General features: G+C 29.7%; 2 protein-coding genes across 14 annotated transcripts in view; one reads left to right on the top strand and one right to left on the bottom strand.

Annotated features, from left to right (window-relative positions):
* Positions 1-4,628: 4,628 nt before the first annotated feature.
* LOC124951572 (potassium voltage-gated channel protein eag-like) overlaps positions 4,629-18,783 on the bottom strand; it is a 73,999-nt gene continuing 59,844 nt past the window's right edge. For 4 of the 7 annotated variants that reach the window (XM_047500157.1, XM_047500159.1, XM_047500158.1 and 1 more), the window contains 7 exons: positions 18,177-18,442; positions 17,798-18,083; positions 17,329-17,692; positions 12,824-12,939; positions 10,537-10,653; positions 7,376-7,521; positions 4,629-7,310 (listed from right to left, as the gene is read on the bottom strand). In XM_047500157.1, coding sequence (XP_047356113.1) covers positions 6,157-7,310; positions 7,376-7,521; positions 10,537-10,653; positions 12,824-12,939; positions 17,329-17,692; positions 17,798-18,083; positions 18,177-18,442 — 2,449 coding nt within the window. In that variant the 3' untranslated portion in view covers positions 4,629-6,156. The remainder of the gene's footprint in view (positions 7,311-7,375; positions 7,522-10,536; positions 10,654-12,823; positions 12,940-17,328; positions 17,693-17,797; positions 18,084-18,176; positions 18,443-18,783) is intronic. The other 3 variants (XM_047500161.1, XM_047500162.1, XM_047500163.1) reach the window with 1 other exon arrangement.
* The window catches only part of LOC124951574 (MTOR-associated protein MEAK7), a 6,675-nt gene continuing 997 nt past the window's right edge, over positions 13,106-18,783 (top strand). For 2 of the 7 annotated variants that reach the window (XR_007101644.1, XM_047500165.1), the window contains exons 1-4: positions 13,406-13,688; positions 13,807-13,964; positions 14,135-14,188; positions 14,794-18,783. The exon at positions 14,794-18,783 is cut by the window's right edge. Coding sequence is in view for 6 of the 7 variants with exons in the window: in XM_047500165.1 (XP_047356121.1) it covers positions 14,794-16,125 (1,332 nt within the window). In the remaining variant the exon portion in view is untranslated. Of the gene's footprint in view, positions 13,212-13,403; positions 13,965-14,134; positions 14,189-14,793 lie in introns of those variants that run through there. The other 5 variants (XM_047500169.1, XM_047500168.1, XM_047500170.1 and 2 more) reach the window with 5 other exon arrangements.

Genomic DNA, 18,783 nt, shown 5'->3' with positions numbered 1-18,783 from the left:
ATTCGATTAGACATTCAATCATTTCTTTATCTCCTTTTTATTTTACAAAGTGCTCGTTCGAACACTCGAATCAATTCAGATTTGTCGCTTTGAAATCCGATAGGAGGCGAGTTTGAAGAAATTATGAACGATTGATTCCGATCATGACGATTTCAAAGATATTATTGCTAGATAATAGATAAAAATTTGTTTCTTTTTTTTTTCTAATCCTTCGCGCGTAACATCGACATAGAATATTTTTTTTTTTTATCGCCAGCGATTCGATCGTATTTCTTTTCATATCTTTTGTCTACAAACATGCATGCATACGTTCATTCATTCATATATATGCATGCATGCATGCATGCATTCCTTTATTCTTTCATTCATTTATTTATTCATTCATTCATTCATTCATTCATTCATTCATTCGTTTATTCATTCATACATACATACATACATACATACATACATACATACATACATACACATGTTCATATGTTTTATATTTTTTATCGACTTTCGTTGATCAACTCACATTACACTTCGAGGGTTTATTTTTCGACAGCCACAAAGTAATTAAAAAAAAATGATTATAATGATGATCATGATGATGATGATAATGATAACAATAATAATAACAACAATAATGATAATAACAATAATAATAATAATAATACTGATAACGATAAATAATATTAATAATAATAAATAAATAGTAAGTATAATAATAATAATAACAGCAACAACAACATCGATAACAACAATAATAACAACAATAATTATAATAATAATAACAACAATAATTATAATAATAATATTAATAATAATAATAATAATAATAATAATAATAATAATGATAATAATAATAATAATAATAATGATAATGATAATAATAATAATTATATATATTTTTTATATCACTCGTTAACGCTCGATGATGCAATATTCGCTTTAAAAGTAATATTGAATGGAATGTATATGTGTATGTGTGTATGTGTGTGTGTGTATTTCGAAGAAAATATTCACGAATAACAAATGTAAAAAATAATAAATTCAATAGCATTAGCCGTTTGTTATACAATATTATCAATACTCATTATTGATTCGACGGATATTCGTTCGTCTTTTTATTTATTTATATATTTTGGATTTTCGAATTATAGCAATAGTGCAATATTGCAAATATGAATTATTGCAAAATGATTTGATATATATATATAAACTCGTAATATCACATCCTTTTATTATTTCAACTTCAACCTCGATAACGATTAGCATCATTAATATTTGCCTTGGTTAAATGAAAGTCAATTTTTTTTATTTGTTCATTGAGCAAATTTCATCGAAAAATCATTTTCCCTCTCTCCTTTTCTCTTTCTTTCTTGATAATTTTCTTTTTTAAAAGTTAACCCTCTATATCCCGAATTTTTTATCATATCTATAATAATCAAATTTTCACACAATGAAAGTCATAATATATTATTTAGATTAAAAATAATTATAAGTGTGATTATAATATATTTATAATTTTTATACTTAAAAAAATATATGAAATACTTCGGATATGAAGTTATTATGTTAAAAAATAAGAGAATATTGTTTTTAGATTTGTTTCATGTACCAGATGATAAATATAAAATATGAAAATTGAGGCCGGCGTGACCATCTGTATTAATCAATAATCGAGCTACAAATTAATAATCGAAAACTTATAAGATGGAACGATCGTCTGGATAAATCATTCTGGATTATCTCTATTATCGGATACGTTATATTTAATTTATTTTATACAATTTAGAATAAAATTATATAAAATTAATTAAATATTTCAAGTCATTATTTATTTAATAACTGAATTATTAATTATTGAATTAATCAATGAAATTACAAACCGTTTATCTTTTAAGGTCAAAATCAAAGTGTTTATCATTTTTTCAACACGTTGACCGATATAAATCCTTTATCGGAGATCTTATATGTCGTAACTTGATATATATATATATATGATATTATAGAGGGTTAACAATATTAACGATGATAATAAATGTCTATTCGTTTGAATCAACAATAATGAATTTTAACGAATAAAATAAATGTAAATTATTTTCCCACTTTTTTTCTTTTCCTTTTTCTTTTTTTTTTTTTTCTTTTCTTTTTTTTTTTTTGTTTTTTTTTTTTCTTCCTTTTTTTTTTTTTTTTTTTTTTGTTTTTCTTTATTTTCTATCATACTTTTACCTCTTTTTATCTATACGAGTTGGACGATGTGCGAGTCGATGATTGATTTCGATATACGTGTCCTTTGACGCGTGAAAAATGCTGATGTTACAAAATAACAAAAGAAAAAAAAAGAAAGAAAAAAAAATCAATAAAAAGCAAAAAAATAAACGAGAGAGTCAAAAAAAAAAAAGGAGATAGTATATTCAGATGGCAAACAGAGCAGATACCCCTTTCGCAATTTCAAATATCTCGCGCGAGATGTAATAAAATTAATCGATCGGCGATTGAAAAAACTTGCTTTTTTGTTTCCTATTTTCTTTCTTCCTTTTTTTCTTTTTTTTTTTTAATTATTCATCGTTCCACGCACGCGCGCGCCCTTCTTGCCTTTCATATATCCTGATTTTAAAAGATACAAATTACGTTAAAAATGTAATAACGTTATTAAATCCTTAATTATTCAACGAATTTTCTTTTATTTTAACTTTTCTTATTACCTTTATTGTTGCCACTTTTTATTGCTCTTCCAATAAATACGTCCCTTTATCACTCACATCGTTGTCCCTATTTTTTTCACAATTATTTAAATTCGTTGATTCCGACCGATTATTATGCGATAACGAATTATGTTCAATATGTATTCTTAATCATTGGACGAATTAGTTTTAGGCATATATTCAATAATTTTGTTTATTTCACGCACGTCTATTCTAATTTTTATTATTTGTACGATGAAAACGATTGTGTGTTAAAGAAAAATGAGAAAAAGTACGAATTATTAGATTTATGATTAGATTCATGATTAGAAAGAGAGAGGGAGACGTGGAAGCCGTTAAACGAACTCGAACATTGACGAACGATTCCGATAAGTTTTGATCATAAGAAATTATGAAACGGCATTCGCATAAGATTTATTATATAAGATTTGTATCTTATTTGTCGACGATAGGTTTGTAATTTTGCAAGTCGAGTAAATTTTTCATAAGTAGTATATGTGTGCGTGTGTATGTGTATCTGTATCTGTATGTGTATGTGTATATGTATGCGTGTTACGACTCGCCCGATAAAAACTGGGCACGAAAAACCTGCGCACCATTGGAGTCGATCGATTTGGGATTATAATATATTAGCCTCTTAGCTTAGCTTTTTCCTAAAATGTCAACGGCTTTTAAACTTTCGCGTATAAGTATATAAACTACGATAGAGCCAGCTATATCGTCTATTTGTCTAATATCTAATTAACAAACTTCTCATATCATTTCATTCTGTAATAGTTTTTTTTCTCCACCATTTTTGTATTATATATATGTATATAAATATAAATATATATATATATATATATATATATATATATATATATATTTATATTTATATATAAATAATACGAGAAATGATAACTAATATTTTACTTCATCTTTTCTTCTCTCTCTCTCTCTCTCTCTCTCTCTCTCTCTCTTCCTCTCCCTCTCTCTCTCTCTCTCTCTCGCTCTCTCTTCTTTAAATATATTTATATTATGTACACGCAAGCTTAGATATGGACAAACGTTCGTTTTTTATACTTTCTGTTTGGATCATCGCTAATTATTCATTGGACGAGTCATCTTCGAATATCTCGAATCGAATAAATATAACATTATTTTTAATTATGGCCTACGAAGATATATAGCTCTATAAATTAATTTCTTATTGCGTTAAAAAAAGAAAAAAAATGAAAAAAAAAGAAAAAAAAGAAAAAAAAGAAAAGAAAATAGTTGTATAATGTGAAATTTATACACAACTCATATAAGTATAACTATATATACTAACAATAAATATAATTTATACTTAATAAAACATTAATTTTGATATATGATTTCTGAATTAATTATGCGACAAAAAATCAATAAAGGATTCTAAAATAATTACATATATACATATCCATATTAAATATATATATATATCCTTTTAAAGTACTTTCGAATAATGATCAAATTTAAATTCTTTTCGAATATAAGTCTCGAAGATAAAAAAAAAAAAAAAAAAAAAAAAAAAATAAAAGAAAGAAGAGAAAAAAACGAAAATTAAATTTATAAAATTCAATATTCATAATTGTTATTCAAATATATTTTCAACAAAAATTACGACGTACTCGTCCAAGTACGATGGGCAAAAACGAAAGAAAGATAAGAAATAAAAGAAACGTAAAAGAACAATTCGATGACCACAATATATATATATGTCTGTGTTTGTATATATATATATATATATATATATATATATATATATATATATATATATATATATGTATATATATATATACACGCGTACGAACGTGAGTCCATATAAGTACGCGCAAATAAATAAATATATGAATATAGTATATATACATAATTACAATATATATACATATTGCTGTTTGGCTTCCTCGCGAAATACGACGTACCTTACTTTTATATATTTATTTATTTTATGTATTTTCTTTTCAATTAGCACGTCGATCATTCGCCCGTCAATAAATTTATTTCGTAGCAAATCTCGTAGCAAGCGTTTCGATCGAAGATAATCTCAATTTTTTTTTTTTTTTTTTTTTTTTTTTTCGTAAGTTAGATAAAAATGCGGCCTATGAACGTCGGCGGATGAATCGGTGGTATCAAAGCAAACGCTTACATTCTATGGTTGTGCTCGCGTGTGATCTCTCGTAAATATTAAACGATCGTGAGGATGCGTCATTGTTTTTTATAAATATCAATCCTTTTGATCTGATTACAGGGCGGGGTCTAATGTTTTTAGATGGATTAAAAGTTACATAGGTAAATATTAAAAATCAATTACTTTATCACCGTGACTTTTTAGATTATACATTCTCTTTTTTCCAAATTATGTCAATTACAGACCTAGCTTGTAAAGTAAAATTACGAGCTTAATTGTTAGTTTAAATAGTCACGAAAAAGAGCGATTGAACTTTTTTCTTTTTAATATAACTTAACAACTTTTGACGTATCTAGAAACTTTTGAGCCATCCTGTATTATATTGGAAAAAAAAAAAAAAATAAATAAATAAATAAATAAAAGAAAAGCATCTTGTACAATTTAATTGTCTCGTGACGATCTATAATCATCGATCCATATCGATGACGACGACGAGAAACTTGTAAAATTTCAATCGATATTTTATTATATTTATGTATTTCTTTGTAAATATTTTATATGATCGCGTAATAGATCATCGATCGAAAAAATAACGCATCAATTCGATCGAATATATTTCTCGAGATCATTACGAAGATCTATATGCTCGCGAATAGATCCGCCGTCAATGCGTGCAAAACTATGATGCATATCGCTCTTATAACGTGGATAATAACTCGTGGAACAATTTTCGATGTCTCTCGAAGAAGCCGTCGCAAGTTGTTGAATAATTAATTGGATTCCTTCCATGATCACACGTAACTCAATACTGGTTCGAAGAGACACGCGCAATTGGGAGTCATCGAATCATTTTTACTTCTCCCTTATGAAACCCTCTACTATTTTCTTTCCATAAGTTTATTTACTTTATATAATATTATCATGTCCTCAGTTTTCTTTTTTTTTTTTTCTTTTCATTTCGTTCAATTTCGTTCAAAAGTACGCGCAAAATGAATGTCACTTCGCGAAGCGATCTAGCGAAAATATTAATAGTCCTTTAAGGTAATTACGTTAAACTGTAAGATCACGAAACTTAGTCCGATCGAGGAGGAAAATTAGGCTGACTTCATTGTGGCCTAGTCCTTCGATCTGTTGTCACTTTTGAACGAAGAAAGGGTTTGTTTATTTGTTTGTTTTTTTTTTTTTATTATTATTATTATTTTTTTTTAACGCGATTCGCGATCAATTTATTTAAATTGTAATGGAGCCATCCACCCAGATTGAGAATCACGAAAGGAAGAGGAGAAAATGGTGGATTAGGATCAGGATGAAAGGTTTAGAACGGAAGAACTTTCAATAATATTCTCTAGGCCTGGGTGGTGGCCTTTTTCGTTCGGACCTATCGGTCCTCTCGGTCCTTTCGACACTGGCACTGCTAGCCTCACGATCGTCGGTACATTCGAGCATTTGTGTAGTTTCCGTAGCCTCCGAGGGACTAATCGGTTGGGTAGCTAAAGGTGCGAGAGGCGCTGCACCCTTGTTGCGCGATTTACTTTTTCGTTTCCTTAATATGAGTGGTCCAAGTGCACTCGAGTCGTCACCTCTCGAGGTTGATGCTTGGGCAAGTCTTTCAAGAAGTTCTTTACTAACTTCTCTCGAGGAAGTTTTGTAATCGGAACTACCTGATAATCTGTCTGAATCTTTTGACTGTTGGTGATGGTGGTGATGATGATGATGATGTTCTTGACTCTTTGAACTACGTTCCATAGGCTGCTGTTGTTGTTGTTGTTGTTGCTCTCTATAACCTTCGCCAGGTGTCATAGAAGTCGTCGTACTCGTTATAGACGCCTTCTGTTCAGACATTTGCATACTTTGTGGAACAACTTGCTGTTGATTCACTTGCACTTGGCAGGACGGTTGATTTTGAGCTGAACTACTCGATGGGAAATTCAAGGGTCTCTGCTGCTGTTGCTGCTGCTGCTGTTGTTGTTGTTGCTGCAGCTGCTGCTGTTGTTGCTGTTGCTGCGAGATGACCGTACTTCCCGGAGGTGTTCCAGCCAATGGAACTCGGCTCAATAAAGTCTGAAGCATATCCTCCATCTTAGCAAGCCTTTGATTCACTCTTTGAACTTCTAGCTTTAAGTCGACCTTCACTTCTAATACCGCCGCAAGAATCTCACGATCGTGACTAGGCTGAGTCGATATCAAACCACCATCATAACTTTCCAAACGTCGAAGCTGCAATTGCTTCGAGTCTACCGAAAGATTCTGAGATTGTTGTTGTTGTAGTTGTTGTTGTTGTTGCTGTTGTTGCTGATGTTGTCCATCCTTATCAGCGCTATCTCCTCCACCTGTTTCTTCTATCGTACCACCTAACTTCCCGAATTTCGGAAATACTTTGTTCGTTCCGGCACTAGAACTTGGACGCGAATCTCTTGCACTTAACGATCTCTTGAACGTGTCCCCGGCCGTACCTGTTTCACTACCTGAATCCAGACTGGAACTACCTGTGAAAGAAAAAATATATATTTGGAATGAGACGTCCAATAAAATACATTTTTTATAATCTTACCTAACAACCTTCCCCACTTGCCAGTTCGTGGTTTGGCAGCGATATTCTCATCGGTGGACGGTTTTCTTGAATGCGACGATTCGCCATCTTTCCCATCCTTACTGTCTCCTTTCTCAACATCTGCCGTATGTCTCTCTCTACGAAATCTGCGTAGAAACAAAATCAAAACGATAAGAATCCTCATTTCTAATCCGATGCTCCTTATTACGGAGCTTACACAAAGGTGTATATATGTATATTGTATATATATACAGGATACGTAAAGGCTGGTTCATCTAGGCAATAATGGGGATCAAAAGACAGTGTACAATTATAAGAGGATGGAATTTAATTTCATTCGTGTTAGAAGAAACACGTTTTCCTCTTATTCATCCTTTTTCTTTCTTTCTTTCTTTCTTTCTTTCTTTCTTTCTTTCTTTCTCACTTTCTTTCTTTCTTTCTTTCTTTTTTCAATACATTGTCAATCATCAATTTGCAGTCAGTTTAGTTGGGGAAAACTTTTTTGCACGGGTTCAAGAAACTGGTTCTTGTAGCAAATGCGAGATCGTTCTACTGAGGCTAGAAAAGGGGTAAACAGCTCCAGCGGTGTTCACGAGCAACCTACTTTGGTGTGCCTACGGGATTCAAATATCAAAAATAGTACCGTCGGTGGTGACAAAAATGGCGATAATAAAAAACATACGGGAAGACGAGCGATCTCGGTGAACGCCGATTATATAAAACTCTTTCCAATAGGAAATATCTTATTCTTATCGGGTTCTTGATATCATCTTAAACTTTCAAAACTTTTCGAACTTCTTAAGTGATAGGTAACACGTTTCTCTCTACGGAGTTTTATGAGTTAAAAACGTGACTACTTCGAATCACCTACTTTATAAGTTGGTCTTCTTTTTTTTATAGAATATGATAAGAGGATTACATCTTTGAATTTGTTTCTTTCTTTCTTTTTCTTTTTTAATAAAAATTCGAATTGTTATAGGTAATACGTATATATATCAGCTATTAATTTGTTAATTTTATATTCAATGAATTGTTCAATTTGAATCAACGTTCACCGATGTAACGATATAATATAATGTCGTAATAATAATGATATTATAACATGCCGCTTGAAAAAATTTGAGAATGGCTTTACGAGAAATTTAGCGATTGCATATTGCAAGAGCACCTGACAAGCATCATGTGCATTTTAAAGAGATATAAAAAGCATAAATCCAAGTGATAGCTTTTTTTATATACATATTATAAATATATGTGTGTATATATATATATCTATATATATTTTATATATATATATATATACGTTCGATAGATATTTGAAAGATTTTTTGATGTAATCATGCACAGCAGGTGAATTTTAATTATAAAAAAGAGAAATAAATTATTGTGTTATTAATTTTTTTATTCTCTTTAACTTTAGAAAAGCTGACATTCTCAATATTTTTCGAGCGGCCTTACCGTAATAATTATAAAAAAAATATTAAATATATATATATATATAATATATATATATATATATATATATATATATATATATATATATGTATATATAGGTGACAGAGAAATTTGAATCCTAGAGTGTTTGTCACATGCATCCCACGTTAATTGCGTTGAATCAATCGAAAAGGATCGGATGCTCGAGGCTTATCACAAACTCAGTACTTCTTCCATGTTCGTTTTTAACGATTGATAATAATAAATAGGATATAATAAAATCGAGTTCATGTTCTATGAAGACAAAAAAAAAAATAAGAAAATAAAAGACAAAAAAAGAAAAAAGAAAAAGAAAATTATTCTATCGAAATGAAAAAAATACCAAGTTCTAGCAATCGCTTAATAAAACACCTCCTTTCGAATACTAAATAAAGTATATTATATATGTGTATATATATGTGTGTATATATATATATATATATATATATATATATATATATTAACGAGTACATACATATACTGCATATATATATATATATATGATGAGAAAAAATGCGCATAAATTCCTAAAGGCGTATATATTACAGCACTCTAGCATTCATTAAAATTGCAGTGACTTTTTAAAATGACAAAGATTATGTAATAATATTATGAATGAAGTGAAACACGTGTCTATCTCGAAGAGGTACGTTTGATGTAAATATATACACACACTCACACTCATACACGTTTTAAATATTATTATTATTATTATTATTATTATTATTTCTATTTTTCAATTTTTTTTTTTTTTTTTTTTTTAAATAACGAGTCGTACCATTTCGAGCTGGAGCAAAACTCGCTGTGATTGATAAATAATATAAGCAGCGTACTAATTAATTTATGTACATCGTATCAGTGATATTTAATCTCTTAATCTCTTTGATCTTGTGATCATAATTTCTTTTCGAACTTAATAAATTATTTATTTTAGAAAATAAATTTTAATTCCGAAGATTAAGAGGAAATATACGATGCCCATACAAATACCACGAGCGAGTTAATCGTGCGTCATAATATATATACATATATAAATATATATATATATATATATATATGTATATATATATATGTATATATATGTATATATATTATTTATTTATTTGAATGCGTGTGTATATGGATATGTAATTAGTGACTTACGATTATATGAATCATTTCGTCTATAGTAGATATATATATATATCGTATTTACACGGATGAAAACAAGTGCTCTACATACATATATATATATATATATATATGTATTAATAATCGCAGTCCAATATATTATTAGGAATAATAATATAATGTATAAATATGTATATATATATATATATATATATAAAATAGAGAGAGAGACAATAATAATAATGATAATGATAATAATAATAATAATAATAATAATAATAATAATAATAATAATAACAACAACGATAATAATAATAGTTAACGACGGCAAGTAAAGATAATAAAGTTAAATTCAATAATAATAATAAAAGTAATAATAATAATAATAATAATAATAATAATAATAATAATAATAATAATAATAATAATAATAGTAATAATAATGATTAATAATAAAAAATAGTGTATATATATATACACTATTATATTATATATATGTATATATATACGTAATAGGTAGCAGAAGATGGACGGAAAAAAGAATGGAGAAGAAATAAATACGTAAGAAATGAAATTGCCTAAAACTGGGCCAGGGCGGCAGGACGTTCACGGTGAGCTCCTCGTCTGAATCCTGTTGGGACCGTGTTGAAACGGCTTTGGAGACGCTGATCTGGGCTTCCCCATCAGTCTTGAACCTTTTTCAACAAGAGGCCAGCCAAGCAACGATCAAAATTCACATCGATGAATAGAAAATAATGGAAAAGGAATAATATATATGCATCAACGCTTCTATGTGCGTGAATATGTATTGTGTAAGAGAAACGTCATCATCAACTTTCCCAATCTTCTTTTTCATTATTTTACACATACACACAAACATACACACACACACACACATACATACACACATACATAGATACATACACACCATATATATGCGCATACGCGGACGCACATGTATTCTCTCTTTCGTTTGTTGTGTTGACACATCCACACGCACATACATACATACATACACATATCATTTTCATTTGATTTATCAGCAAAATGTCGATTATTTCTTTTCTCAATAACGTTTGTTATTTTAATATTTTAATTGTAGCAGCCATCTGTAATTATTTATTAAAATATAATCTTAATCATTCGTTCGTGTGATTGATAATTAGTATTTTAAAATCGATCGTTGATATTCTAGGAGGACACCTCCCTCCTCTCCCCACCAATCCTTTTTCATTCAGTTTCTCTCTCTTCGAGTCCGTGCATGCGTGAAAAGAGATTTAATTTGTGCGCATGCGCACACAAATTCTCTCTCTTTCTCTCTTTCTATCTTCCTATTTTGTCTTTTAAATAAAATTTGAACTCGATAATATACGTTCTTAGGTCATCTGATAATGTACAGAGATACATATTACGAACATAATATACACGAGAGAAAGAGAGAGAAAGAGAGACCGTATCAAAATGATCCAACGTTTGCAATTTTTTTGACTCATTAAAAAAGATTTTTACTACGACTGTTATCATAATCAATGAAAAATAAATATCATATATATATAAATATATATACACATATATATACATATGTATATGTATATATATGTGTATATATATTTATAACACTCGTACATTATATCTGTAACCGCGAAAAACAAGTATTTTCACTTATTTAAGCAAAACTATTCGTTCTAACCTTATTTACAATCGCAAACGTAAAATCGGACTTTATATTCTCTCGTACGATGTTTTCCCATCTTTCGTAGATATAATACAAAAAATTAAACAGAGATACGTGACACAGTTTGAACAAATATAGCTGAAAATCTAAAAATGTACATATATGCATCGATAAGCGATGGATGTGTTCTCTTTTCCTTTTTTGTTCTTTTTTTATTTTTTTCATATCTTTTTACTTACTTTCTTAAATCAGAAAAGATTCATTGTATGCGGAAGCATTATAAAAAAAAAAAAATATATTTTTATATATACAACAATAACGAATATCTTTTTGTTTCTAGAAAAAAAAGCAAAAAAGAGAAAAAAAAAGGAAAAATAAAAAAGAACGATCGTTCACGAAGAAATTAAGGTTAGGTCAACGACAGATTGGATTTGTATGATCGTGTCTATTAATGACATCGAAAGAGAAATCTTTGTACATTAATTTACGTTCGATTGAAATTTCCCATTTAACTTATTGAATCTTTTAATCGATTCTTACGTATATGTAATTTTTAATTAATTTAATTATCGATTGCTGTATAACGAAAATTTCAAAACTATGCGATGATTATATTCTCATATATTTTAATTACATTTCCTTATTCATTATTCCTGTTATCAATATTCATGTTGCTTTCGTGAAGACCTGTAAAAAATAACCTCAAAAAAAAAAAAAAAAAAAAAAAAAAAAAAAAAAAAAAAAAAAGGAAATTTCGATTTAAATGCAAGAAACGTCGAAGATATTCGACATATGAATTTGATCGTGAAAGTTCAAAGTAGTTCGAGTATCATCGTTGCAACAAATCACGTTATATTCAAAGCACGTACGTTTAGTACGAGAAACCTTATTTATATGCATATATATAATATATGCATATATATATATTTATATATTTATACTGAGATCGGATTTATACGTAACAAAACGAGAGAATTGGATTTGCGTGTTCTTAGAATTTTTAGCCTAAAATATTTTTGCATACGAATACCCTGATTCCGTCTAATTTTAACAATCGAATTCTCGCGCCAATTTCATTCGAAATGACGAGGACGTCGTCTGCCCTGATACAAACACGATAATCGTAGGGAAATATATTTTTCAAGAGTAAATAATAGGATGTTTTTATTTCTTTTTAACATTGTTCTTACCTTGAGAAAATTTTCCGAACTAAATGATCCTGAGCTTGATCCAACTGTGGCTCGTTTTTTCGTCTTTCGGCGAGTTCCTTTTCACGACGCACGTCGGCCACCTTTCGAAAGATCAGCTGCACAAAATAATAATTATCGATTTCTTTATACTTTTATATATATATATATATATATATGTATATATGTATATACATATAAACAATCGAAAGTAAAACGATCGATCGAACGTCGTTAATCTTTTTTTGTTTTATTTTTCTTTTTTCTACTTTATAAATAAATAATTTAAATGTTTTATATCAATTTGAACAGTGAAAGAAGAATTTACGCAATTGATTTATTCCGCTCTATTTTACATCACCACCATCATTATCGATGAAATATTGTAAAAGTGAGTTCTTTATATGTACGCATAATCGATCTTATAACGACGCCACTAATTTCCTTTGTAAACGTTGTTACGATCAATTACGGCAAGAATAAAATCGGTTTGATCCCGTTTTGTCTTTTTTTCTTTTTCTTTTTCTTTTTTTTTCTAATGTAACTTTGTCTTTCCCGCGTAAAAAAAAGTATTACATAACCTTGCAAACATTTAGCAGCATAGCTGTTAGAATGATGTTAAAGAACGATATGGAATGTCTTTTACATGCGTGTACTTTCTTTAATTTGACGTATCGTTAAAATGACATTTGAAAAAAAAGAAAGAAAGAAAGTAGAAAGAAAAAAGTAATTGTAAATGGTGAGTGTCAATGGGGTTAACTAAAGGAAAATAATTCTCCGATAGAGAGTAATCGTTCATAAAATAAATGGCATCCGATAAAACTTTTCTTCGCGGGAGGTTTGGAAAAAAAGAACAAGAAGAACACAGGTGTCTCTTTTTTCCTTCGTAACTTTTAGTTTGAATGTTTACATAAATGGGATATTGCGCGAAACACAAGTGCGAGAAATAAAAAAAAAAATTAAATAAAATCTTATGTTGGTCTTAGGCCCAGTGGGGTTACGTCGACGCATGCGCTGTGACGTTAGTCGATAGGAACATAACTAGCGGCACAGGTCTCGGAGTCGACGTCTTAACCTCAAAATAAATATTCGTTCTCCTTAGTTTTATTACTTCGAGACGTCGGCGTAAATCATTGTTGAAAAGGTATAAGCGAATTATAAATCGAAAATATGACAAGATTGAATTTTAATCAAATAACTGAAAGCTCAAATCATTAATTTCGAAAGTTCTTTGTGTATTTTATTGTTCTTTATAATTTTCTTTTTTTCTTTTTGTTTCTCCTTTATATCTCTGACTCGCGTTGGCTGGAAAAGTGCAGAGGAAAGATTTTATGGCTCGTCGTATAGAAGATTACGTACGTTTGGAAGGTTCGTATTTATTTGATTATTTGTTTGATATTTGTTGTCTTTTTCTTTTTTCTTTTATTTTTTTTCTTTGGAAATCAATCGGTTTTTATCGGACGAAATCTACGTCACTTTTCATATGTTTCGATAATCATGAAAAGAAGATCGTCGTTCGTTCGACGAATTGAAAATAATATTGTTGATTTTCCACTCAAATGATTTTACGATGTTCTCATATTTACGAGAATGATTTGCTTCGTGAATATACAAGGATCTAAATTTTATGCTAGGATGTATGGTACTTTATTAAAATTGATCAAATATTTGTCAAATAGTGTCATCATTTCTTTTCTATGCTCTGAATATTGCCATTTTTCGACAGGGAGAATTAATTTGAAAAAAGGCGCGTAAATTACGTAAAGCTTTGTTTAATTATTTTTTTACGACTCTTTTTTTTTTTTTTTTTTTTTTTTTTTTTTTTTTTTCTTTTATATATTAGTTTTTATAGATTTTATTAAAAATTTTAATACTAAACAAAAGTTTTATAGATATTTATATTAATGTAAAATGAAAAAGTTTTGACTGACGAAATAGGGAATATTAATGTATTTTATGTCATTGATTTTTAGATGGGTCATGGATCAAGTCGTTCTGCTTCATCTGCAAATATTCTATCTGCAGACGAATTAACATTAGTGGACAATATTTTTAAATCAATGTCCAGAAGTTCGGGTTCTATAAAACGTGAAGATATTTTTAAACATTGGTCGATGCACTTGGATGACGTGCTTTTGCAATTTGTCGTAAAATTTCTTTGCCATGAACCTGGCAAAAAGGTCTCCGCTATAAATGGAGAAAATTTTGGTCGTTTATATGTTTTTGCGGTACGTGGAAGCGCAGCAGAACGTACTGATTTGATATTTGAAGGATTTTCCGAAGAGGAACAGAAATTTGAAATACCTACTGCCACGTTTCTTCAATATATTCAAGCCACTATTAATTCTTATTTAAGGCTGCAAAAAAATGCTGCTAACTCGCATTATCTTTCATGGAGTAATATTGGTTGTACTGTGAATAATAGACGTATAAATATGCGTTCGCGAAGTCTGTGCGAAGATATTGTTAAATATGGTGATGTGTTGACGGTCGATCAAGTAGAAAATTGGTTTGCTGCTGCTGCTACGTTTAAAACTATTCAATCACACGTTTTTCAGTGCCTTTTTCTAGTTTCTCAGAAGAAAGGAGATAAGAATACGAGTGCACGTATTAATGATTTAAATCTTTTACCTATTTGTAAAGGTTTGGAAAATATTCCTCACTTTCCAAGTATTCTGGGGCTTGGCGACGTTTTGTTCCTAAATCTGAGTTTACCTCATGAACTCCGCAAAGAATGGAGATTTTTATTTTCGAGTCAAGTACATGGAGAATCATTTACCACCATGCTAGGAAGAATAACTATGCAAGGTGCAACAATTATTATATTACAAGACACCGATGATCATGTCTTTGGTGGTTTTGCACCAGACAGTTGGAGATTGGGACCAACTTTTATAGGAAATCAAGGCTGCTTCCTATTCAAACTCGAGCCAGATATTTTAACATTTTCTTCAACAGGTTACAATAATCATTATCAATACTTGAATCTTTACCAACAAACTATGCCTAATGGTTTGCTTATGGGTGGACAATTAAATTATCCAGGATTATGGTTAGATTCTGAGTATGGAACCGGTAAATCAAGTATATCGTGCTCAACATTTCAAAATTATTTGCAATTAAGTGGTAAAGAAAATTTTAGAATCAAGCATTGTGAAGTCTGGGGTGTTGGTCCAATACCAACTGTAGAAGAAAATATACGAGAAAATAAATCTGTCTTAGATCAAGATCCTGCAGCTAAAGTAATGATGGAACTTCAAGGACGTAAAATGTATAGCGAAGGAATCAGGGACAAAAAAGACTAATATCACGCTTAAATATTTAAAGATTATTGTATAAGACTCATGTTACTATTACTTATATTGTATGATCGTCATTGAAATATTTCAATTCTAATCGAAATTTATTAAGAATTAAGTTATTGAGATTATATATGTATATATACATATGTATGCATATATATATAATATATATAACAAAAGAGAGAACTCTCTGGATATACATAAAAGCAAAAAAATAAAATCTAATATATTGAATATTTAGTTTTATATTTTACCGACGAACAATTTTAATAGCGAATTAATTTAAGAATGCAAAAAAAGATCTACATTTTATAGATCCTATTATATATATATGTATATATTATATATACATATATATGATAATGAATCAGAAATTCTTGTTAGCGGCAACAGTTTATGGAGAATTTTAATCAAATTAAATTAATTATTAGATTGATTAGTAATCGTTTTTTGTCTATTACATCTATATTATATATTATCTATACGTATGAATGTTCGAACGATATAATGGTTATACATTATATATGTTACCATGTTAGATTAATTTATAGATTTTTTTTTTCTTTATTGTTAATTATTTTACCGAGTGTATAACAAAGTATCGGCATCAGACGGCCTGATCTCTTTTAATATACGTATATACATATATAATATATTTCCTACACACACACACACACAGATAAATATATATATATATATATATATATACATATATATCATTCAAATATTGTATAATATGTATATTAAACATTGCGTCTTGATATTGAAAGATGTCATAGAATATGCAGTGTAATCTACATGCCTATCATATAGTGCCTGATCGTTTGAAATCAATGATCACGAAGGTGTGTTTCGTAACTACTAGTCAACGTAAAGATTTCGTCGCAAATTGCTATTATATATGTGTATATATATATATATATATATATATATATATATACACATATGTTTTAAAAATGTACAACAACAAAAAAAAAAAGAAGGAGAAACAGCTGTTTATCGATATCGAAAGATAAATAAGATTTATCGCACTGTTATTGAACGTAATGTGAATTCAATAAAGTACTGAAAAAGTGTAAAGTTTTCTGTGTTCTAATCGTCTAGCATATCGATGTCTTTGCATGTGGTAGATAAGAATAAAAACAAAAAAAAAAACAAGAAAAAAGAAATTGTTTAAATTAAATTAATTAATCAAAGAGAACTCACCCGATTGCTTAGATTGTACGTTAGTACAAGATTTCTGGCGAAGGAGTTTGCGAAGGCTTGATAAAAATCCAAAACTTCTAACAGCCGATCACGTTTAATAGTATGAAGGTCACAATAAGTTAATGCTCTAACGTTAGCGGCGCTTTGTCCAACCGATGGGTTAGTCCAAAAGCTGTCACCAAAGACATCACCCTTTCCAAGAATCGCTACTACTTCATCGTCTTGTATAACTTCTAGGCTTCCGGTAACGATGAAGCATAACGAGTCGATAGATTCACCTGTGTGATAGAGCAGATCACCAGGTGCACTGTGCGACATTGTAAAATGCATTGCTAAAGCACGTAAACATCCGTCGGATGCCAACCTGGACATCGATAATAACATGTTATTAATGATTAATTATCGTAATTTGATTTAATCGATAAAAATATTATTAAATGATATAAATGAAAGATGACAATATGCTTACCTGAAGGCAGGGTGTTCATTGAAAACCTTCCGATTAAGATGTACGCAAATATCGGCTTTCATATCTTTAGGACAATAGTTAAGCACTTTGTCCGTATCTAGGCCCTTGGTCATTGCCCATGTACTTACTACATAATCCATGACACGTTCGCTAAGCGCTTTAGGTACTTCATGGAGTTTCATGAATTCCCGTACGTTGTTCAACATGTCATGATATTTGGCTGTGGCCGATGTCATTTGTTGAATAATAGTTGTAACGTGACCAAAAATCGTAGCGTACAGCAATGCTATATTAAGAAATATATTATCGTTAAATGATATTTATTATCATTAATATAAATTTGTATTAATAATATTTTATAATCGTTATGAATTCGTACCAGCAATGATCATCATGCAGATGGTAAATATCTTCTCGTTATCTGTTTCTGCCGCAACGTTTCCAAAGCCGACGGAAGTCATGCAAGTCATCGTGAAGTAAAGAGCAGTGACATACATCGTGCGGCGTGATGGTCCAGCTACTAGTTCTGGTGCAGTGCTGGCATTGGTCCACAAGTAACTGTACGGTGACTGGGTAACATTGGCCAACTTCCATAGCCATGAATATTGAACTCCGTTGTCAGCATCCGATCTTCCTATCGAATACCTTCAACGCAATGACATTTCTTACAAGAAAATTTCATGTATATTTAAACGTGTTCTAAAGGAAATACAATATAAAAAAAAAAAGATGTCAATCTCTGATCGAGCCATCTACAAAATTGAGTCATCTAAATCTAAAAAATAATGCGTCTCGCTTTTGTTTAATAATTAGTCTAAGAGTCGATTTTGTCAATTTCGATAAGCATGATTCTCGCATGCCGCTTTTAATATATCTCGACGTTACGATGTATTAACGACGTTAATGATGATGAAAAAAATGACAAAGCACTCTCTTTAATATAAATATATGTATATAATAACATATATTTATATAATAACATTAGC

This window comes from Vespa velutina, chromosome 9, assembly GCF_912470025.1.
Source record: "Vespa velutina chromosome 9, iVesVel2.1, whole genome shotgun sequence".
NCBI classification, from domain to species: domain Eukaryota; kingdom Metazoa; phylum Arthropoda; class Insecta; order Hymenoptera; family Vespidae; genus Vespa; species Vespa velutina.
Note: the sequence above shows the minus strand (reverse complement) of the source record. Positions and strands in the feature narration are given on the sequence as shown.